The 24,980-nt window shown below is 39.7% G+C and overlaps 1 protein-coding gene across 1 annotated transcript in view; it reads right to left on the bottom strand.

Annotated features, from left to right (window-relative positions):
• kdm4b (lysine (K)-specific demethylase 4B) overlaps positions 1-24,980 on the bottom strand; it is a 33,198-nt gene that overhangs the window by 6,179 nt on the left and 2,039 nt on the right. The window contains exons 2-17 of the mRNA XM_077583517.1: positions 19,546-19,950; positions 19,240-19,415; positions 18,116-18,230; positions 16,372-16,565; positions 14,250-14,299; positions 10,676-10,779; positions 10,109-10,246; positions 5,725-5,921; positions 5,388-5,629; positions 5,130-5,293; positions 4,895-5,015; positions 3,944-4,104; positions 2,449-2,650; positions 2,239-2,315; positions 2,075-2,130; positions 1,596-1,704 (exon numbers count right to left, since the gene is read on the bottom strand). Of these exons, the coding sequence (XP_077439643.1) occupies positions 1,596-1,704; positions 2,075-2,130; positions 2,239-2,315; positions 2,449-2,650; positions 3,944-4,104; positions 4,895-5,015; positions 5,130-5,293; positions 5,388-5,629; positions 5,725-5,921; positions 10,109-10,246; positions 10,676-10,779; positions 14,250-14,299; positions 16,372-16,565; positions 18,116-18,230; positions 19,240-19,415; positions 19,546-19,920 (2,481 nt within the window). The 5' untranslated portion in view covers positions 19,921-19,950. The remainder of the gene's footprint in view (positions 1-1,595; positions 1,705-2,074; positions 2,131-2,238; positions 2,316-2,448; positions 2,651-3,943; positions 4,105-4,894; positions 5,016-5,129; positions 5,294-5,387; positions 5,630-5,724; positions 5,922-10,108; positions 10,247-10,675; positions 10,780-14,249; positions 14,300-16,371; positions 16,566-18,115; positions 18,231-19,239; positions 19,416-19,545; positions 19,951-24,980) is intronic.

Below are 24,980 nucleotides of genomic sequence, written 5' to 3'. Positions count from 1 at the left end.
CGTTGCGATGTGACCCCATCATTTCTAAAAGAATATTCATTTTCCTCCTCGTTCCTTACACACTCACATTTGGCAATTCCTCTTTTTTTTTGTATCTTAAGTTTTTGGAAAAATTAAAAAGTGGGCAGCAGGGCGCATGGCTCAAAACTGAGAAATATGGTTCATAATTTAATTTCATTCATTATTTTGTATTTGTGCAGAAGGTAATATCCCAGAGGATTTTGTGGTAAGATTTTTCTCCATGTGTCCCTCATTATATATTCTGCAAATTTGATGTTGCTTGACACCAAGCGAATATAAATATAGTTGCACAATAGTCATATCAAAATAAATAAATGGGCAGGTTTGAGATGATGGTAGGAGTATAAAATGCTGTAAACTATCAAATGTACCTTTTAGTTGTGAATTCACCATTTTCAGTACCTACCCACAACTGTAACATAACATGTATTTTGTAGGGTTGTGCTACTTATTAAAAAAAATAATAATAATAAAAAGCTGATATAGAAATATATGCTTGTGGACCTCTGTACAATACACATATCTATAATGAGGTGTCAGAATAAATATTGCACATTCATTCATAAAGTTTCCTGGTGAATCTCTGAATGCTGCTCCTTGCTATACAGCACACACTCATTTCAACCGGGCACGACACAGGTGGTAAACAGGAAGCGCTGCTAACATTAGAAGAACAAAACAATTTTTGCCATCCAGCATAATAAAAATATCACTAGTTTACATAGATGCCTTCTTAAATCTTCTATCTGGATATATATACACAAAAGTAGCACTACTGTAGATCAGGACAAATAGCAAAACGTCAATGTTCAAATGTAGAGAGTATTGCAAGTTGCTGAATATTGTGAAATCAAAATGGGTTTTCAAGTTACACGCTCACGTTTGATCAGCCCAGTCTTCCTAATCATTACAACAGAGCCCTTTCTTATCTTTCTTGATCTTATAAGACAAGTTGGGGAAAACCTGCTTTGACAGCACTCGGAAGTAAATGTCACCCGATGTGTCTTTGATAAGATTATTCACAGAATGATAAAAAGGAGCGAGGTGACATTATTTGTGATTATGCAGCAGTGTGCAAAGTCGTTGCCTGTGTAGTGGGATTGAATGAGTGGAGAAGAAGCAGAATTTAAGTGAGAAGGAAGGTAGAAGGAAAGGAGACGAGTTATGTTCGAAGATACAATAGCAATTGGGAAACTATCCCCACCTTTAGGATCAATGCAGTTAATTTAGTGTCGAGCCAAATTACTTGGTTTTGAGTATTTGTTATCCCTAAGCACATCCATTTTATCCCAGCTCTTTTTCATTTTGGAAAAAGACCACACTAACCCATCTACTAATGGTAACCTGATGCATGTATGGATGGATACAGGGTCATAGAACAATGCTACAGTTTACAGAGTGGGCATACACTCTCCTAAATAAGAAAGGAGAAGATGAAACGAAATAAAGAAATCAGACGGCTGCAGTGAGCAATGAGTTCAGGGAACCAGTTTACATTATACAGGAAGATTCTACCCTCCCCTGCTCGTTTCATATGATCTTGCTTGATTTTCTCTGTTTTTGCATTCATTTACCAGATTTTTCCGTGATTCTGGAACAGCACCGACATCCACTGGCTCCCTCTCAGTGACATTGATGAAACGAGCTTCGGCTACAGCAATGGTACAGATAATATGGGCCCACCTGATTCAAGAGCAGACACAGCAATAAAATAACAATTACGTCTGGTCATACAATAGTGAGGCTCTCCAACAACAGATGCCAAATAATTTGATATAGCTTGCATCCCATTACCCATTTAAAATTAAAAGAACTAAAAGATCCAATGGCTAACAAATGACAAGTTTAAATTGTGAAAGGTTTTTTACAGTTGGACCTTGAAACATTTTATTACAATTAACATTATTTCCTATGAAATGCAAAAAAATATATTTTCTTTTACCGTAAAGGACTCACTTGGACCTTACACTTTCAATTGCATAGTGGTTTGGGTGACAATTTATTTATTTTTAATACTGTATGTGTTTTTACCATGTGGCTGACCGTAACATACCTGTTGTCAACGGTAACCTTTAGAGCTCCTCCCCGCAAGTTGCAGAGGCAACACTCCTAAAAAGTACAATACATTGACAAGACAGAAATATGGATTAATTCAGATCAGCTAATATTTCATACATTGGTGTTTATGTGGGTTTTGTGGAAGAATGTGCCACATACCACTGTCCATGCACCTGCCGCACATCTGGAGCATGTCCATTTTGGGGTGTCTGGGTCCGGGTTAACGCCATAACAACCTTTAATAGAGAAAAGTAATGTTATTTAGCTGAATGCCCACTTCATACAACAACTAAGAAACAAGGTAATAAAAGTGTTGCATAACCAGCCCCGCCGCCCCCAGGTTCAATTTTATTTAATTTTAGTACTTACTAGCATGAACCTGCATGCTGCATGAGGAGCAACATAACAAGACACTGGTTCCATCTTCCCCAATGTAGTTGCTCGTGGGGGGAGGCTCGGCACTGCCTGTCCCAACACTAAAGCACATCTCAGGGATTATTGGGCGAGTTCGACTTCCATGACATGGGGTAGTGCGCTGGCCGTCATTTGTATTGATGGGCTCACTGTGTGGCTGAAAAGACAGATAGAAAGACAATATAAACTGATGCTATTGACTTGCTCAAATATCACACTTAATTTGTATTTTCTCCAAAAATCCATACTATTGGTCATTCTACACGGGTGTTATTTCTACAAATTAATTGCCAATCTGAAGTGTTGAAAATGGCTTACTGTCTTGGATGCAATGATCCACTTAAATTGATCAAGCCGTTTTACAGCATGCCACATATTTCTTGCACGTCAGGCTTCCCTTAAGTAATAGTTTGAACAAGATAAAAAGCAGAGTCTGAATCTCTAACTAGCACGATTTGATTTTTACAAAGAAGAGTGTTAACCTTTTGAAGGGCTTCCTCGATCACCCATTCTGTGACCTGCCGCTACATACATCGCTTGAATGTACGTAGTAAATTAACTCATTCACTTCCAGCTATTTTTTACTGACACGACACCCTTTGCCCCTGGCCGTTTTACTGGATTTTGTAAGGCCCACAGAATATTGTGTTCTATTGCTATTAAAAACATGGAAACTACACCAAAAGAAAGATTAGAGTCTCTTCTTTCATCAGGAAAATAAAGTATATTTGTATCCATTTCCGTTTTGCAGCAATTATCATTAAGTTTCGTCAATATTCACATTCCTGGTGAAAAAACGGACAAAAAGAGCTTGTTGCAACATGGCCATGGCGATCTCTTATACTCTGCTGCCACCTGCTGGCCGTTTTGGGGTTTGAATGAGTTAAATACTGCTGGAAAACACAATATATATACTGAATAAACTGTATTTGTATGGATTGGTGACCGTGCAGTAGCGGGCTGAGTATTGAACCATAAACTAATTTCTAACTTAAAATTTGGAAGCGTGTGCAACTGGGTTTAAAGCAGGAGTCATCTAAAATATGGTTTGCAATAATGTGTTCCATGTGCCCCCAGTAGTCTCAACATAGTGTTCTGGTTAATATTGCCTTTGTGGAATGTGAATTAATTAAGATTTGCAAGCCGACTCTGTGGGCTCTGTGACAACAATTTCCGTTGCCAGCAGCTGTCAACACTGGGTGAAATGGTATTCGCTCCCAAAGTGAGAAAAAGAATTGCAGAGGTAGTAAGTAGACCATTCATAGCTGTAAGTACGTATCGCGTATCAGAATTCAAAATTCAGTATTTCAGTTACTTCTGTGTTCTTCAGAGTGACTGGTGGCAAGATAAAAAAAACACACACCATTTTCTATGCTTTAGTAACCATAGTAAAGGCTAATACCAGTGTTTGGCAACTTAATATGTAAAATCATGCGGTGTGTGGAGGTACCTTTTTATATGAACAGAAGAGGGAGCAGACAGCACAGTATGGCTGAAATATTGACACGGCGGAATTGAAGGACTTCTCAGCCAAGAAGTTGCGGGAGCGAGTCTGCCAGAGGTGCTCCTGTTTCTCCATGCTGCTTTCAAGTGTCATGGGCGAAGAAATCTCTGATGATAAATGAATGTGACAAAGTTTAGAATCTGAAACTTGTCAGTTAATTATTAAACAACTGCATTGCATTTTCATTCAGAGAAAATGTATAAGAATTTATCAGATGCCCAAAAATGATGTCGAGCAGCGAGCATTCAGCAAGAAAAGCATTGTTTGGGAGTAGGGGACAGCACGCACTTGAGGTATAATTGCTTGAAGGACACAAATAGCAGAGGCTTCAACAAAATGCTCCCATTGGGTTGAGAATAAATTTTTCAGTGAATCTCCTGAAGCTACTGATCCAGACAATTTGTCAGCTCTGAACAGCACACAAAAAGATCTCTCAGGTTTCCATTTAATAAGACTTTTCTTCCACTTAACATTTTCTGTTTTTCGTTGACGTCCATCCACTGTTTCTGAAGGACAAGCCTCTGGTTGGGTCTCTAATCTCAGATTTTAAGTGACTTTGAAAGCAGTTAGTTGGAGGTCATGATCCCTAGATCGATAACTGTCAGTCAGGATACCAAAACAAAAAAAAGAACGGTCATAAGGTTTTAAATTTATTAACAATAAAGGGAGATGCAGTCTAGTTTGTTTTTCTTGCTCTTGATCAATAATGGGGAGAAAACATCCTCTTAATTTCTAATGCTGTAGTGTAGTGGATAGGACAAAGTTTATAGCGAAAAATCAAAGATGAAACAAATAAATGGAGGTGGCTTTAGTAATCAAGGGCAAAGTTGCATTCTGACTCCCTCTAAGAGAAACAGTCAAAAATAAACAAAAATCAAATCAACGGCATGATGATACCTTTAGAATCTGTCGGCTCTTGCTTGACAACGGTCAAAGGAGACCGCATGGGTGGTTTGGTAAGCGGATGACGTCTGCTCTTCTTAACCTCTGTTGTCACCTTCTTGTTGGAGTAGCTTGCCTGGCAAATAAACAGTTTTCAGTTTCATATAGAACAAAACACAAGCTATCACATGTGAAAAGGTACTTGTGTACTAGAATCTATATGATAATATATTTTGAAAATGTAAAATACCTGGTTGCAACTTATTTCTTCTGTGTCATCTGAGATGACAAACCGTGATGCAGCAAACTGTTCAAAAGCTTCTTGAAATCCAGTGATGGCGGTCATTTTCGGCTTTATCTGATCATCTTCTGTCATATTCTCAGTCATGCTCTGCTGCTGCTGGGCCTCTGGATCTGGCAAAGATCAATGGAGGAAAAAACATAGGCTTATTCAAATCTTTGCATGAAGAAAAAAAAAGGTCAAGCTCTTAACTCTCCAACTCCTTACATTCTTGAGTTGACGTTTCCGTCGCTCTTGAGGCAGCTTCTTCTGCTTCCCTACGCTCCATAGCCTCAAGAGTCATCATGGCCTCTCTGGCAAGACGCTCCTCTCTCTCCTGCTTCCGCTGGGCTTCCCGCTCTTCTACTTGACGCTGGTATTCAGCAGCATTTAACTCAATGCCCTCTTCTGCCAGCACCTTCACCTCCTCCAACTTCAGACGGCGGAACTGCTTCATTTTCTGCATGGCCCTAGGACAGTGACGAGAAAGTCAAACCACATATGCAGACAACTTGTCTTTTCTGTGCAACAAGACCCTTTTAGGGTCACGGATGATGAGACTTACCTCCGCAGAAGGTTAGCTCTGTACGTGACACGATGCTCTCTCCAGCGCTCCAATTCTGGACTGCTGAGCTCTGTGATCCGACTGTGGTCCAACGTTAAGATGTCTTTTCCCTGCTTCCACAATTCATAACGATCCGGTTGGAGGCAGCGCACAAAAACATCCATGGAGATCTTCACCATATCCTTACGGCAGGTACACTAAATAACGGAGGGGGAAAAACAACAAACAAACAGATGAACCAACCACTTTAGAAAGTATTGTCGAGCAACATTAGTCACACCGTTACCACAACTTGCTCGACTCTTCGACCAACTCAAGTCGCAAGTTGTGGTGACATTGCTGGAGCTCTCCATGCAAGCCGAGCGGAACTTCCTTGTTCGCAGACCTGCTCACGTGACCATTGAGTTCAACCCAAGACGCGTTTAGAACCACCCCCTCATTTGAATACAATTTCGTGCCGACAGGGAGTCTGCAACATGAAATAAATAAATGTGAGAGCAAAGCGTATATATATATATATATATATATATATATATATATATATATAATTAAAAAAATTTTTACATTTATTATTATTATTTTAAATCTCATTTATTATTTTTGTATCTATTTTTACTTTATTTATTTATAGATATATATTAGGGGTGTAACAAAAAACGATTTGAACCGGAAATCCGGTTTTGAGTTTAACGATGCGAGTGCACCGGCACACGGATAATGAATCGGTCTAAAAATAGCCTGAACCGGCTGATGGCCCGGTCAAGACGTTATAAATCGGTTTTATGTTGCTGATACAGCTGCTCAAAACTGCTTTATAAAACAACCAAAACAATCCAGTTGCGATCGATTCAATGCCATGAGAATGAAATATCCTAGATGAATGAGAATATTATTCACAAGCGAGTTGTTGAAACTGCATTTCCTTGACTCTAAGGCTACGTTCACACTGCTGGTTCTTAATGCTCAATTACGATTTTTGGGAGAAATCCGATTTTTTTGAGTAAGCGTTCACATTACCTATTAATTGCGGCTTCAGTCCGTCTGCTGTGTGGACGTAATGCGTGACCAAAGTGACCCGCATGCGCAGAAGAGGATACAATGTCACAATGCTGTGTTTGCAAAAGTAAATACGTATGGTTCTTATTGGTCGAGTATTTCAGGGCCACAGACTTTTATAAGTCAGTGGTCGGGGCTCATTATTTTTACCATCTCATATATACAGCGGAGTGATGCAGGAGGAGGTAGAAATAATATTTTATCTTCCCTTTATAGTAGAGTGTGCAAACCCTCACACTCCAGTTTGCTTGAGGAGGGGAGGGGCGGAGTTTTTCTTACCTCATTTGAAGTCATCTCTTCAACTCGCACGCACACCATGAACGAGCCTGACACAGATGCTGCAGTTGTGCTTTGGGCCAGAGGTGGCAGTTGCGAGTAAAAAAGTAACAAACTGCACAAAGATCCTTTAAAATCGAACCGCCTCTGTATTGGATCGCACCCCACTTATCAAAATGTGTATCGAATTGTCTTGAATGGAGAGAGTTACACCCCTAATATATGTGTATTTTGTTGTTTTTATTTCCATTTATTTTTTGTATTTATTTTTTGAATTATATTTTATATATCTCCTCCACATTGAGAGGAGCCAGTCGAGGTGGCTCGGGCATCTGGTTCGGATGCCTCCTGGACAGGTGTTCCGGGCATGTCCCACCGGCGGAAGGCCCCGGGGACGACCCAGAACACGCTGGAGAGACTATGTCTCAGTTGGCCTTAGAACGCCTTGGGATCCCGCTGGAGGAGCTGGTTGAAGTGGCTGGGGAGGGGGAAGTCTGGGTTTCCCTCCTAAAGCTGCTGCCCCCGCGATCAGACCCCGGATAAGTGGCAGTAAATGGATGGATTCATTTTATTTATGTTTTTATTTTCACATTTATTTATTTATTTATTTATTTATATATTTACCGTATCTTTAGTTTTGGTCCTCCATAAGAAACAAGTCAATTTACACACACCACTCTGCCAAATTTGATTGATTGAAAAAATAATGATAATAATAATAATAATAATAATAATAATCGGTTGGCAAGGACATACAACAAGGCTTCAAAATTGTGAAAAATCAAGTTATCTCCTCTCACAAATGCTACATCTCCAGAATACTGTATATAAATGTCTTGCTGTTCAACAGAGTAATATCAAAAGGCTTGCTGTATTTACATTCAAGTTGTATCATTTCCTGAGCTGTGTGGAGGGCCTTGTGTTCAATTACTGAACAACAGAATGTGCTGCTGTACCCACCAAAACAATATCCAACCTACATTGAATTTGGACACCACTTGACTGGCACAAACATTAATATATGTTGTCTTGCAGATGATGATGGAACACTATGTGATGAAGGCAGAGACCAATGAACATTGTTTCTATCATTTAGATGACACTTCAAATAAGATTATTAAATGCCTCTCTTTCTGCTCCCCAACGCATGAGCATGATCTATCACTGGCTATACAAAAACTCAACAATTCCAAACAATTGGCCTCCTTTTCAGACATGGGTTACTTGAGTTTGGTGGATAGCAGTCTGGTTTGACACTGGATTTCAAATTATTTGACACAAATTAAATTTTCAGTGTATCTAAATTAATGCCACAGCCTGTCAACTAACCACACAAATCTGATCTATTCTACAATTGAGACTGAAATGTACAGTATACTAGAGTACAAGCAGAAAGAGACTACAACCTTTCAACTTAGTGAGTGAAAAAAGGTACAACACAAAGGAAGAGTACAGTTTTCCCTCAAGACCATATGGTTCTATGGAGGTGATCTCAGGGACAATTTTAATTCGGAAACTGCAAATTAAAATAGCTTCAAGTCAGATTTGAAATACAGGAGTTCAATGTAGCAAAGGCAGCCTTTAGAGCCTGTAACATGTTTTATGAGCCTCCGCAGTGCAATTTTGATTATTACTAATAGCCCAGTTCACCTTTCCCATAATATGAGTGAAGAAACGCCATTGGTTTGATTATGAACTGGATGTCATACTGCTGCTGAACAGTACAAACACGGTAGAGTACTATATTTTGTTCTTTTGTCATTTTCAATGACACACACACACACACAAACAGCTTATTGTGAATCCAAGTTTGCTGTTCAGACGGAAGGTTAAAATCATCTCTTCAATTTGTTTTCCTCAAATTGATCAATGGCCCAAATTCAACTAGGATCTGTTCCAGCTCACCCATGAACGTGTGAATATGCACAAGCTGAGTAGTGACGCAAACTGAATAGCAAATTGGTTGTTGAAAACAAACTGTGGAATATTATTGTATGCTGGGTTTACACTCATCTGGCCTAAGTCTTCGGTCAGGAAGACTGCAGCGAATCCGGAGGTTTGGTTGAATATCTTTAATCACCACAAACCACAATGATGACAGAACACGGTGCTGTTGAATGTTGATGTTAACAGGCTTCCAACTACAGCCACCTAAATGTCATAGGCAAACGGCAACTACAGGCTCGTGAATAATGGCGACCGAAACAAGCGGTGGAACGTACAATAAAGGCAGAAATGGGGTATTTTACATGGGTAACTGTAGAATTGGCAAATCGCACACAGAACTATAGAGAACTTAGTAATTACTTACAGCGTCAAGTACGCACAACAAAGGAGTTAGCATGGGAATCTGATGCTAGCCTGGCAAGCCACCCCCACTTACTTAAAAAAGACAGGCGGCCATAGACAGCGATTCGGCTCAGTCCAAAAACAGGACGGCCCAATCAAATTCGACTATTTGCGTGACGTCGTCTTGGTGAGCAACGTCACTCTTCAGTCATCAAGTTTTTCCCGCAACAACAACGTCATTCACTACTGTCCCTCTTCGGCTAGTAACCATGTTGGATTTTCATTCAGTCTTTGCTCATTGATTTCATCATCAGAAATGTGTGTTCAAAGTATCAGAGTTCAGGCATTGCTTAAAGCATATGGTTCACAGTTTCTGGTATGCTTGGATGTGGTGTGGGTTTGCAGCCGCATATCTGAAGCTGGCTTCTAAGTCACATTTAGGGCAACTTTGTAACCTTAGAAAAATGTGTGTAATTTGGGGGTGCTCAAATGTCCAAGTACCACTGTAAATTGCTCTTCATTAATCACATCCAATACACAGGTATGTATGACATCGTTTGAATCATTTCACAGAATATTATTGGTTTAGTCCGTGCTGTTCAGGGTGATTCCGTTTCATTAGGCTGCAGAACAGTATGTATGTATGGCACACATCTTGGATCAAAACAATCATCTGCACAATAAAATCTTATCAAGGTATGCATTATGTTAATGTTTTCATATGGTACAACTAAATAGTGCAATATTATCTGAATCATCTTACCTGAGTAGCTGTTTTGCCATAGTCAACCCAACGCAGAGTGGCAAAGTTTGTGGATTCAGCACAGTTGAAGCCATGGTTGAAGCCAGCGTGGTAGCCATAAGGAAACGTGATCATGAATTCACCTTCATTCTGAGTTACCTGTCCACACAAAAGAAAATGTATTTAGAAGACGTCATACGCAACAATTTGACTACAATGTTAGTATCTACCCAAGTCAATTAAATCATATAGAGATGATAATTTAACTTCCAATTTCTTGAGTACAAGACATTTTTTACAAATTCATTTTTGCTAATTCATGAAATTTGTTGATTCCCCCTCCACTGGCATGTTGCCGTTTCTCAGATGGGAAATTTGTTATATTGCTAGATTTATGCTACATTTGAACTGCCCAGTCCTAAGGCTGTGAGATAAGATAGGAGTTGGCAAACAACAATTTATTTGCCCCACTGAAACAAAGAACCTCTCTTCTGAAGGGGGGGGGGGTGTAACTGTACAGAAAACTTCAACAAAGAATGTGATAAATAAGATGAATGTCAGTTTCCTATTTTGGAAGCTGCTGCTCACCCTGTCAAAGGGAATGCTGTATTTCTTCAGGATTGATGGAGATATCAAAGTCATCTTGTGGCGAAGGAAAGCATCACACCCTTGGGAACTACCAGGGAAGAAACCTGCAAGGAAATACAAATAAACAAAAATCACAGTGGTCATATTAAGAAAAATCTTACAAGACAGATGATCATTTTCTTCGTACAAGAAGTAGGGCTGCATGTGAGATGTTGCGCATCTTTTATGTCTTATGCTGCCCTCATGTGGCGATGTATTGTCATTATTTTAAAACAAGGCACTCCACTGATGCAATATTGAAGTGAAAAATACCACAACGCAAACACCCAAGCAGGAGAATGCCATCCTCTCTCTCACATTACTTTGAAGTTTATACGGGGGTAAGTGGCTGCCCGTGTTGTTGCACTCCAGGTGACAACAGACAGTTGTGTGTGATGTAGTCCATCCCTGAAGCCGAATATGCGGATTTTGGCCGCACCGTGTCTCCCACCGCTCCAAACGTGCCCGTCTGCGATAAATTGTCTATTTGCAATCATGGTTAGCATATCCGCCTCACAGTGCAGAGGTTGCTGGTTTGAATCTGGGCTTCAGCCTTCCTTTATGGAGTTAACATGGTCTTACAGTGCCTGTATGGGTTATCTCCGGGTACTCCAGTTTCCTCCCACATTCAAAAAGCATGAATGGCAGGTCAATTGAATACTAATTTATCCGTATTGCGCTTTAGACCTTTTTTTTTTTTTAAATCATCATTATTTATGCAAAAACAGATTCTACCTTCTGCATGTTAACCCAATTTTTTCTTAACAGCAATAGGTTGCATTGGCCCCCACTGGTCTAAACACAGCAATATGATTAATATTGTGTTCGTGGAATATGAGCTAATCAGCAAAATCCACCTTATTTTATCCATCTCAGGGGGCGGCCATTTTGCCACTTGCTGTTGACTGAAACTGATATCACAGTTGCTCAGGGCTATGGTAACAATAAATTACGGCCAAAAGGTAAAAAAAAAAAAGATTTGTTAAAAAAATTATTTTACTGTAAATTATTGTTTTTATCTATTTTTGCATGTTGTTGCAGTTGTTTAAGAAACTAATATATGCACAACATTAAAGTGCCGGATCATTAAGAGTAGTAGTAGCAGTTGTACCCACCCCGATAGGGCACACACAGGATGTCCTTATGACTCCATTGTATACAGTCACAACCCAGCTGCTCTCAAATCATAAATTGTGCATTACTGTCATCTAATGGCGTTTCTGCCTCATTAGTGTAGAGTAGCATCAGACCCTGCTCTAGCCCTCCCAGGAAAAAACAACAACTTGGAAAACATGTTTTGATACTGAACAGGGGTCTGTCCCAAATCTACACCCAGCACAAATTCGATATGACAGATAGTACAAATCAACACACATTATATTTTTGGTTCCACCTTAGAAAACAAGACAAAGAAAAGGGCCCTAATTGTCTCATCATCTGTCGACTTGTTAGAGATGGTAAAGGTGAACAATGTAATGACAGAGACAGTTAGTGAACTCAAAACAGTATTAGCTTACCAGTTATCTCTAGAACAATAATGACTTGAAACATTGTCTTTTTGAGCTTAAAAATGACAAATCTATCACTGCACCAGTTCTCCAGTTCCACCTACTACTGCCAAGTGATACAATGTAGGCTATGTGACTGAAGAGCAGACATAAGAAGGAAGAGATAAGAGCAACAACTGCCATTGTGGCAAATCTGTAACCGGGGTTGCAAGTAACAAGACAATTGTCACAGCCCCATTAGGCAATCCTACGACACTCATAACTGTCTTTTTTAGGACCTCATAAACCGTGAGACAGCCAGCGCGGAGGAAGGGGGCTGGCTTTAATAGGTCAATGGGTGCTTGTTAAATAATGTTATTGGCCCTTTCCTCCCACTTCATACATGCACTGCCAGCTGCTTTGAAAGAAAGAGGAAGGTTGTAATTGGTATCTACCTAAAAGCTCACTGACAATACCAAACATGATTACAAAGTTGCTGTGTATATAATTACTGATGTTATATTCTGTGCGCTGTGCATTTGTGTTTAATTCTAAATCTGGTCCATGGGATAACAAAAGAAAACCTTTTATAACAGCAGATGTTACGTAGAACAATCTTCCATTGTATCTTTAAAAATCCAAAGTTATCTAAGTTTTTGCATTCAGAACTCTCGATCATCAACAAGGTGGCAATTATACCAAATGGTTAGTTTCCATCAAGTTAACAACAAAGTTACTATGTCGCACAATTACAGTTCAGACAAATAAAAGAACGAAACCAAGGTATATCTTCTTTTTTATCCACCATTAGTGTGGCTAATAACATGGACAACAAAAAAGAGAAATATTTTCAAGAACGGATGTGTTCTTTTATATCCTTCCGCTGACTGATTGATACCTGTGAAACTATGAGGTTCTTATATTATGGAAGCTGTTTGCAGACCATGGCTTATGCTCTAAGATGTGACAACAAACATGTCGGGAAAAGCCTACAAAGACACCTGGCTGCATCCTCCAAGGGAGACCTTTGCAGTCTGGGTCCTTCTAAGGCTCATCCTCATGTAGCCTCTGTGGAGCGGATAAACCATGGCAAATTTCGACAGGCCTTCAGTTAATTTGAGCTCAGCCTGTGTGGCCGCAGGGAGCAGAAACGAAAACGCAGCCTGTCAAGCACTCATGAATCTTTGCGAACGACCAATCAGCAGCCAGCATCAGGTGGGGGGGGGACTTTACTGAACGTACTGCCATGCTATTGGCATTCACGAACGAGTTATTGGGACATCCCCTATATGACAATTTGTTGGAATTTCATTCTTAGTCACATGTCACTTTGATCAATCACACTGTTCTGTTTCCAAGCACCAAGAAGGACAAACTGTGTGTGTTTAGTGTTATTTGGAATCTTGGATTTTGCAACTCTCTCATCGCCCTCTCATCGCCTGCATGACATGAAATACAGAAGCTAATCCTCATAGATCAAAACAAATAGGAGGAGGGGGGTAAAGATGAAAGGAGACTATGTCACAAGAAGGATGATGGATGGTTTCCATCTATTAGCTGCCTCTACGACTGGATTTTTGATTTAGGATGAAACCAAAAAACACACACTATGTAACGACAAAAGTTCAATCAAATTTAAAATAGCCAAATTACAGCAACTATTTTTGGACACTTTTTTAAGCAGTGGGGTAATTAAGAGAAAGCCGACAAAACAAATGTCTGTTTTTTATTCATATTACAATTTTTCTTTAGCTTATTCTGCATACTTAAACTTCCTCATCGACAGAAGACAAACAAACAATGCATCACATTGTTAGCTGTGTTAGCCACACAGAAATGGAGGGGGTAACAATTTTATGTGAGTCATGATGCATTCTTAATAATGATGTACATATTATTCATAACACTTTTTAGTAGTTTCATAATGATTGAAATATATATAAATTTATAGTGAACAGTCCAGGGCATTAACTATCCAACTTGTTATATTACAGACTAATTTGAAGTAAAAACAAAAAACAACAACAACAGTACACATGGTGTCTCACCTTGCGCCAGTCTCTCCAGCCTTTTGCCATGTTCTGGTGGGATACAATACCTGCAGAGACAAGAGACAAAAATGATTATCGGTTGGTCAGGCAAAGGAACATGACCAACTTTTATAGGAAGGCTGGGTCATGTTTAAAGATAATAGCGGCAAAATTTCAAGCAGTAGAATGATCTTCTGTTATTTATTTAATTGTAAGTTTATGAAGTTATTATAATTATGCATCTTTTTTAACCGCAAGAGTGACATAAATCTGATTGCACTATACATTAATATGAGCAACAACTAAAATTGAGAAGGTGTCACACTGCCATCTATAGGCCCAAGATATAACTTCAGCTTTCTAACTCTTCACTAGTACTTCATAAAAAGTTGGGACTACTTTTTAAAAACAAAAAACCATACCATTAGTTTATATTCCATTTGGAAAAAAAACCAATGATAATTCTACGGCCAAATGACGGTGGTGTTGTCAGCAAATTGGATTGTTGTCGATTACAGCAGATTTGCCTTCCATCAGCGAGACATAGAATTTTTCCTGTAGATATTTAAAATAAATGAAATACCCATCCCAAACATCAAACAAAACTAATCCAACATTCTCACCCTTAAAGCCATTGTTGCTAAGGCAACAGCATGTCTTGATCTTGAGTATAAAAACGAACAGCACAAGACTCTCAAGGTCATTTCTCTGTGGCATGTGTAAGGTCATGAGAGGCAGCATATGACATGCAACATTTTTTTTTTTTTTACCCTTCCATACATTAAAACAGAGTTTAAACCAACAAGCCACACTTGCACAATCGAATGACAATAAGAGCTGTAATAAACTTTTTTTTTTTAACTTTAGTAATAAGGCTCAGTTTTGATTGACCTTTTTGGTAGGAATTAATTTAACAATACAGTACATTCATTGTTGTAGTTGTAGTTTGTGGTGATGCACAAACACTAGCGAAGGGCGGATTCATCCAACTATTGATTGTATCAATACAAAGTATCAATACTAGCGTGATCGAATGGATTTTTAAGAAAAAACTCCAGACATTACAATGAATATAGGGAAACCTTTTGTTGCCGTTTTTACCATTTCTTAAAAATTTACATTTTGATCAGAAAGTCTCTTATTTAAAAATTAACTTTGTCCAAATTTTGGATTTTAAGTTAACTAATGTTGACAAAAAGGAAGCATCACAAAAAAAAAAATTGACATTTATCAATGCAGTGATGCATCCACCTTAAATATTTAAAAGTATCTGTATTGGGATCTACGATACCAGCCCTGTATTTACATGGTATCGGATCAATATACTAAAATATGCATTACCGCAAATCACTGACAACTGCACTGCATCATAGTGACATGTTTTACTGATAGGCGAAGTGCGCATTACGTTTGTGCATGCGTGAAAATCAAGTTTAAAAAAAAAAAGACAATTTGCTACCAAACATAGCCGTCATTTGAATGGCAGAGATTAGAGTGCTGAACGTGTTTGCGTAACTGCACACCTTAAAGCTTGCAAGCATTGTTTGAACGGCTTTCAGCCTTAAAGTGACAAAACGACAGGTGCACTTTGTGCCATTTTTTACTGTCCTAATGGAGTTTATAGCCAAAAAAACACCCTTGCAAAGCTCGAGAAGACAGAAATGTATGCTTGTAAACGAACGTTCACTCTTCTCAATTTCCAGACAGAAAAGAAAGCTGCAAACCGGCGTGAAAGAGGCTGAAATGGGAAATTTTCTTTAACACATTTATTTTGTCAATATCCTAAAACCGAGGGAACAGACGGAAGCATCACATCACATGCAAACGCCGGAGACTTGTGCCTTATCATACAATGACAGATTAATTAACAAGCGTCCTTAATTAGCAATTAAATATAATTAAGGGATGGCATGTTGTGTGGATGTTGGATGTCGCGTGAGGACGAGACAAGCTGGCCGCCTTAAGCCGCGACGCCTACCACGCGCTGCGTGGGCCAATATCAAAATACGTGACAAGGCAATTGCATTGACGTCAATGTTTTAGTTGGAAGGCTTTTATTTTGAAGTTGGCCTCCGCAGCATATATACCTATCAAGCATGATCAAGTGGGGCACTTATGAAAGGAAGAAAGAGGGACTGACCAAGACTTTGACTGGCCAAAATGCAGGTAGTTGATGCTGTAGAGATCCATGTCCTCGGTGTGCCAGGCAAAGGTGGTCTTCCACATGCCAAAGTACAGATAGGGAGTGTTCACACCATCTATAACGATTCCGCACTCTTGCTCCACCATATCGAGCAGCGTGTTCAGGTGGCCAATGTTCCACTCTTGAATGTCCTGATGACGGACAGAATACATTTTTACGTGTGTCAAACAAAGCAACTGAACAAATACAATTATTTTTATAGTCTACATGCTCGTTTTTGTTTTTTTTAATGTTTGAGATACCCAAGGTATCCCAGGTGTCATAGGTATACAAATCATATGTATGTAAATTTATGGCCCACCCTGTACATTTGTAGTTACACCACCAGATGGTGCAACTTGTCAGGGAATGCTGAAAATGAACACTGAATTAGAAGTTTATGTGCCCATGCGTGTTTATTACTAGGGTGGTTATAATCTCTGTCCTCCCTATTGAACCTCCTGCCACCCCCCTCACAATCCCTGAAGGTGTCACACTGCCACCTATAGGCCCATGATATAGCTTCAACTTTCAAACTCTTCACTAGTACTTCATGAAAAGTTGGGACTACTTTAAAACAAAACCAAAAAAACATACCATTAGTTTATATTCCATTTAAAAAAAAAACACACAATAATTCGACAGCCAAATGACAGTGGTGTTCCCAGCACATTAGATTGTTCTCGATTACAGTAGATTTGCCTTCCATCAGCGAGACATATAATTTTTCCTGTAGATATTTTAAATAAATGAAATACCCATCCCAAACTTCAAACCAAACTAATCCCATATTCTCACCCTTAAAGCCATTGTTGCTAAGGCAACAGCATGTCTTGATCTTTGAGTATAAAGACGAACAACACAAGACTCTCGAGGTTTTTTTGTGGCATGTGTAAGGTCATGAGAGGCAGCATAGCATGCAACATTTTTATTTATTTATTTTTTTTACCCTTCCATACATTAAAACAGAGTTTAAACCAACGAGCCACACTTGCACAATCGAATGACTATAAGAGCTTTATTAAACTTTTTTTTTTTTTTTACTTTAGAAAAGGTAATAAGGCTCAGTTTTGATTTATCTTTTTGGTAGGAATTCATTTAACAATATAGTACATTAATTGTTGTAGTTCGCAGTGATGCACAAACGCTAGCGATTCATCCAACTATTGATTGTATCGATACCAAGTATCAATGCTAGCGAGATGGAATGGATTTTTAAGAAAAAACTCCAGACATGACAATGAATAGGGAAACATTTTGTTGCAGTTTTTTTACCATTTCTTAAAAATGTACATTTTGATCATAAAGTCTCTTATTTAAAAATTAACGGGTTTTAAGTTATCTAATGTTGACAAAAAGGAAGAGTCACAAAAAAAATGATATTTACCAATGCATCCACCTTAAATATTTAAAAATATCTGTATTGGGATCTACGATACTAGCGCTGTATTTACATGGTATCGGATCAATATACTAAAATATGCATTACCGCAAATCACTGACAACTGCACTGACAATGAACACTGAATTAGAAGTTTATGTGCCCATGCGTGTTTACTGGGGTGGTTATAATCTCCGTCCTCCCTACTGAACCTCCTGCCACCCCCCTCACAATCCCAGGTAAAACGGTCTAGATCCACCAGTGCTTAAAATTGTGTAGGAATGGTTATCGAAAAGTGACTCCCACACCCCCAACACAAACCTCATCATAGATAGATCCACTAACATCCGCGCCGTAGATGGGTGACACAAAAGTCAGGTTCTTCCAGTACTTCCTCTCTAGGTCATCAAAGTCTTTATGGCGTGGCGTGCAGTACCTAAAACAGGACAAGCCCCATTAAAAGACATGGAGTTGACAAAGAGCCCTACAGTGAGAAAAGAACAGTCAAAACAATAATGCCAAGAATTTATGTGTATTTTATCGATTGTATCGAATAACCGTCCAACAATCAATGTTTGTTACATGGAGCCGCCAAACCAAAACAGGGAAAAATCTCGCGGTACTTCCAAAACCTCACACACATGCGCTGTAATAAAAAAAAAAACACACAATTTAACATGTATAGCCATACAATCGCTCCTGTTTATTTTCTATTGTATTGCATTGCATTTGCTTTACAGAAACCACGCACATACAATCCCACCCCACAATTAAACAACAGAAAGAGAGGAGCTAGTCTGATCATTGCCTCACCCGGATAAGGTATATTTTAACCGGACATACTGCAGCGGTTATCAACCTCATAATTCAGTTTCTACCAGCAAATATATTTCAAACCGTTTGTACTCTGGAAAACAATAATCAATAGTTTTGCCTATGTTCCAACATGTTACACCAATCTAGTAAGTGAACCATAATTAATGTGTGTTTTCTGCACTGTCAAATTTGAAATATATGTCATTTTTTTAAATAAAGAGATGGAAGTTAACCCATGCTTTTGCTTTATCTGAGTTATTGATTAATTGACAAAATAATAGCCAGATTAGTCGATTTAAAATGATCGTTGGAATTATAAAACCATACTGGGCATGTGACTGACATTGTAAGGCAACTTAAAATAACTAACATTTATATTTACCAAAACCAAAAAGACAAACTCAATACTTATAATTTAGCGCTTGATGTTCTAATCAAAAGAAGAACATCGTTTAAGACAAGTTTATTTAAGGGCTGTCATTAGTACACGTCAATCAAAAGACGGTTTCATCACCAGTGAAAACCTCTCATGTCGTTGCCCCAGTTGCATGAATCAATATAAACCATCTATATACTCAAGAAGAATATAAAGTTGGCTTTGACTTCTTGTTGTGAGAATGTTAACTTACTTTTTACTGTTGGCCAGCTTGCGGTACTCGCCCACTGTCATGGATTTCTTCTGGATGTTGTACTGGGTAAAAAGACCAGACTGACCAGTCACCACTTGCATGATGGGAGCTGGGATCACCATATCCTCAATGGCCTCATAGGATTTCCGTGGTTTCCAACCTTCGGGTGGAATCACCTAAGTGGAAACACAGATATTTAACATTTTCATGCGTTTGTGCTGTCGACTGTAACTGCAACTTTGCTAAATACACATTCGCAATTACATAGGGCTTAAAAACGGAAACGTGTTTAGATGTTGTTCTCACCTTGGCCAAACCGGCACGATGCGCTCCTTCACTCTCCATGTAGACAATGTATTTGGCAAAGTCTTTAAATTCCTCCATGGTCGGACGAAAGGTCATGATCTTGCTGTTGGGGTTCTTAGTGCAAGACGGTGATGGCGGTGGAGGAAGAGGAGCCTGGGGCAGCTCGGAACCAGGGGTTAGGCTACCAGCGGTTTGTGGTTGTGGGGGCTCAGCCTGTGTGGCAGCTGCAGCAGGAACAGGGTGAGCGGTCACCACTGGTTCAGGTATTGCTGCCAGCACTGGTTCCTGGAGGGGAATCCCGTTTTCATCTGGAGGCAGTGATGCAGGTACAGGGTAAGGGAGATGCATCGCATCCATGACTACGTTGGCCGCCATTGGTGACGCTTTTAAGGGTTGCAGGTAAACCTGGAGAGGAAAATGTGGACGTTCAGAATTTGTCATTTTGAAACCTGCCAATAAATCTCAATAAATCTCTTTCACATGTTTCTTAAAGCACCCTCTGATACACAGAAGAAATTTGTGATTTATGTTATATTATTGTAATGCTTTCATACTAAGAAAAGAAAGAAAAGTGGTCAGACGACTATGTGCAATATGAATTGAAATGTATAGCCAGGGATTTTTCTGTGTTTAAAATTTGGAGGCGGCCGCCTCCAGCTAGAGCGACTGATATCGCTCAAGGCAGTACTCCAGCTGTGTTCAGCACGGCAGCAACATATTTTCACTGTAGATGCAGTGTTGCACCACTATGGAGGCGCTATATCAACAGCAGTGTGTCGGAAATACCTGAAGCAACTACCAAAGAATAAACAGATCACGGAGACGCTCCGTTGCACATACAGATCAGTGGTTGTGCACATGCTCATTTCCTGGTTTCTAGCGAGGCAGAGGCCCCCTGCAGCCATTGCCAAAGTAAAAAAAAAAATGCAGTATATACAATAAACAAAGTTTTACAACAATGCTGGGCAATATTTACAATACGTACAGTGTTCCCTCGCTATAACGCGGTTTGCATTTTACGGCCTTGCTGTTTCGCACATTTTTGGGGTGCAATTTTGTATGCACTTTTACCTAACCCCAGCGTAAAATGAAGGAACACTGTACTTATGTGCAATGTCAAAGGGACGGTGCATTTTAGAGCCACTGACAATTTTTATGGAAAAGTAAATTTAGTTTTGACACATGGTAAACTGTTTTGGGAGAGATATGAGCTTTTGCTATGGAGCTGTACAGTGTTACAAAGAAATGTAATAGGCTGTTTGGCCAAATGAGCTTATAGTTTTAAGAACGTAATTTCTAGAAATGAACAAACCAACGAAGAAAAACTAATTATTTTTTTTGCATCTTTTTGTTACCTCTGTTTTATGTATGTGTTACATATCACTCCTGAAATATGATGCTAATTTTCCGTTAACATGTCAATGAAATTTTACATTTACTTTAGCATTAGCATTTACACCATGTGTTGAATTTAAATATACAAAGAGCGTAATTCTTCTGCGTGTGTGTTTAGTTTTACTGTAAACTCCAACTTGGGTGTAGGGATGCAGCTATTAACCAGTTTTACGATTAACCGTGGTTTTTAAACTTCAGGATTATATAACCGCAGCCATTCAACAACACAGGTTATTTCCGCTCACAACAGTCCGTCAGTTTAAACTCACGTGCGGCGCAAAATGCGGCATAGTTCATAGCTCTTCTGTTTCCACATATCTAAACCACAGGCACACCGCCCACGGCTATGTCACTACCAACCGACCACCTCCCCAACTCAGCGGCTTTCCGCAAGCCCCACCATCCACAGTCGCGCTTTCGTTCGACGCGACGCACCGCCCTGTCCAGCGCTCTCCTCCGGTTAATGATCCTCTGAACCTACGGAAACCTCGTTACAACTTTTACTTCCTCTAGATAATCAACTTTGATTGCGTTTTTGGCGCGCCGAGCCTATCCGAGGACCTCACTAAACTATCCAATCGGTAGTAGTGACGGGCGGTGTGCACAAAGGGCAGGGACTTAACACGGTCTTATTACCCAAGCAGACTGGGAATTCCTCGTTGGTGGGGAAATAATTGCAGTCCCCAGTCCCTATCACGAGCGGTATTCAGGGGGTTACCCGGGACTCTCGGCGCAGGGCAGCGCATGCAATTTAACAACTTTTTATTTTCAGTTATTTATCGTTGTTAAAAATAAACATTCAAGGAATGCTGTCTATAAGAACTATAACCGCACACCAAAATCCGAAACCGTTGCACCCCTATTTTGAGTGTCATTTAATTGCTTAAATTACGCTTAGGGACAACATAATCATAACTTTCACAATGTCGGGAACTTGCAAACGCACCATGCCGTTCTGCACAATAATCTTTTTCTTCAATTATAATGCATTAAACTCATGAAAAGCTAAAATCAAAATCACAATTTCTATTAATTGGCTCGATATGAACAAGAAAACATGTATCGTATTATAGGACACTGCATCTAAAATCGTTGAGTGCGAGAAGCTCTTGAGCAATATCGGAACCGGCTGAAACCTCAGCATGCCCAAATGATTATCTTCTTTAAAATGAATATCTTCTTTAAAATGAATGTCCACCTGCACTGATTATTATTTGTGTTTATTGAATTTATATAGGTTATTTTTCAGGGTCTGCAAATGTATTTGTATTTATTCTATTCAATTGTAGAATACTGTATTTTTATGTTTACATTAAACATAGTGGTTATTTATTAGTTTCAATTTGGGGTGGGGAGTAATTACGATTATTTTTCAGGATCGTCCAATTTGTTTTTTTATTCATTTATTCTATTATAGTAAATTGTTATTAATATGCTTAACTCATTTGCTCCCAAAAATGTACATATGTTGTATTTTAAATGTTTTAAGTGTCCCAAAGACGTATTTATACAGAAGACTTTGATGCAACCTCTCAACTGCAGAGAACAGTTGAAGCAATGGTAGTTATTACAAAAACGGCCAGCAGGTGGCATCGGGTGGCAGCAGAGTATAAGAGATCAACCAGGGCCATGTTGCAAACAAGCTGATTTCCCCACAATTCTAAACAGATTTGTGAATAATCATGAAACTTAGCTATATTCTAATGCTAATTGCTGCAAAACTGAAACAGATACAAAATACTGTACTTTTTTTCCTGATAAAAGCAGAGACTAATCTTTCTTTTGGTAGGTTCAATATTTTTTTGGCGATAGAACACAATATTCTGTGGGCCTTGCAAAAATCAGTCAAAAGCCAGTAAAACAACCGGGAGCGAAGTGGGCTGCTTCAGTGAAAATGGCTGGGAGCGAATGAGTTAAAAATTGGTCAGTTTCTCTCATACCTACTTTGCTGACTACGTGTATTGCTCTGTTTAAGTAACTGCACACCTAGCTTACTAAGAATGGCTCAGTGGTAGAGTGGTCGTCTCCCAATCTGAAAGTTGACGGTTCGATCCTCAAGATAAACTCGAATTTGCTCTCAGTGGACCTGGCAGCACCCTGCATGGCAGTAGCCTCCCATTGGTGTATGAGCGAATGGGTGAATGTGAACCTTTGTAAAGCACTTTGAGAAGCATAAGGTGTAGATAAAAGCGCTATAATGAGTGCACACACTCCATTTACCATCTAAAATGTCTGGGACACATTTTAATATATTATTAAACAATATAATATACACGCCAAAATGAACGGTTCCTCCAATCAATACATATTAGTATTTCATGATTTTTGAATTTGTTAGTTAGTTAAAGCTCTTGAATCGGAGGCGTAGAGCCAAACAGGTTCACCAGGGCTCTCCAAAGGGGGCGGTCCGGTGCCATCCGCTCAGCTTCCCCCCACGTCAGTCCTACAGCCTGCAGATCAACCTGCACGATGTCCTTCCAGCGGGTACGGGGCCTGCCTCGCGGTCTTGTCCGGTCAAACGACAAGAGTGCCCTTGGGGCATGCAGAGGACATGGCTGAGCCAACGAAGGTGGCGCTGGGCCACGAAAAGGGACACGGGTGGTTGCTGGGTCTGGGCTCGGAGTAGCTCATTGCTGGTATGATGGAACCATCTCACATTCAGGATGGTTCGGAGGGCTCTGCTGTCGAACCCGTCAAGTGTGCTGGCCAAAGTCAATGACAGAGGCCATAAAGGAGTACAGACAGGACTGAGGAGTTTTGTTGCAAAAGAGATCAAGTGGTGGCTCCAGAGGGGTTTCCAGAGGGACTTCATCATAGCAGTGGCGAGTCCACGGCGTCGGTCGATCTGGGGGCTTAATGTTGCCATCACTGGTGACGGTGGAGCCCACAGATAGACAGATGAATGGACAAATTCAACGGTATCCGAGTCGATGGGAGATGGGCTGTAGGTCCTGGCCGTCGCCGACATGCATGAGCTTGGTCTTAAGACCAAGCTTGGCTGCTTCCCGCTAATAGACAGTAAGTGTGTCACAGAGCTGGTTCAGAGTAGTGCAGAAAAGGGTGGTATTCTCTGCATACTCCAGGTCCAGGACACGCTGGGGATACCGTCACAGACCTTAGTACCGGTGTTCGCTGGTTCGATCCCTGTCAATGCATAACTGGGCTTTTGCTGTAAACTAAACTGTGGACATAAGTGTACCACAAAGTATACTTTCTAGTATACTTAAGAGTGTACTTAAATATACTATAAAGCTAAAATGTTCCAATTTAGTCCCAAGGAGTTTACTTAAAGTATTATTATATTATCTACTTAAAGTATACTACTTTTTGGTAAGGGGACATAGTAAAACGCTGTCGCCGAGTCACCCGAAGGTACTTCGTTGTTTTGTGGCTGCTTGACAAGGTGACAACACAGTCCGTGATTGAGAATGTGAGGTGCTAACTTGCTAACAAAACGGACAAGCTAATAAAAATAATAAGTCCGTATGGAATCACAGAAACGAGCTGCATAGTGCAGATCCTCTCCTCCGTGGTGACAAATAAACTACCCTTTACTAAAAGTAGCGCTTTCACCGCCTCCACACGGGCAGTCGCTAAGCATGCTAATCGCTCATGTGAAATGCAGAGTCGGGAATGAGACAAAATAAGTGTTTGGGCGTACAGTAGACTTTTCACGGAAGTCTAGTTAGAAACGCGTTAAGGCGGAGAGCCAGTAGCTTTGAACAAAACATTTGTACTACAATTAATATGTATTCTAGACTGAAAATAAGATGACGGCTAGCGATTAGCCCGTTAGCACACGTACGAACGGCTGAACATGCTAACGGCTGACCTTAGCCATGACATCAAGCTTGAGGTTCAAAGTAAATTCATATCAGCATGTTCGTGAAAATGTTATATCCATAAATGTAAATTTCGAAACTTGAAACCTTTATTCAAATTATTTTTGATTGAAATTGATAATTATTTTAAATCTCTTAAATTTGTAACGAACAAGAAATGTCATTTGATAATTAATATCCATGCAGAAATATAAAAAA

Source organism: Vanacampus margaritifer, chromosome 13 (genome assembly GCF_051991255.1).
Source record: "Vanacampus margaritifer isolate UIUO_Vmar chromosome 13, RoL_Vmar_1.0, whole genome shotgun sequence".
NCBI classification, from domain to species: domain Eukaryota; kingdom Metazoa; phylum Chordata; class Actinopteri; order Syngnathiformes; family Syngnathidae; genus Vanacampus; species Vanacampus margaritifer.
The sequence above is the reverse complement of the archived record's forward strand: the minus strand, read 5'-3'. Positions and strand labels throughout refer to the sequence as shown.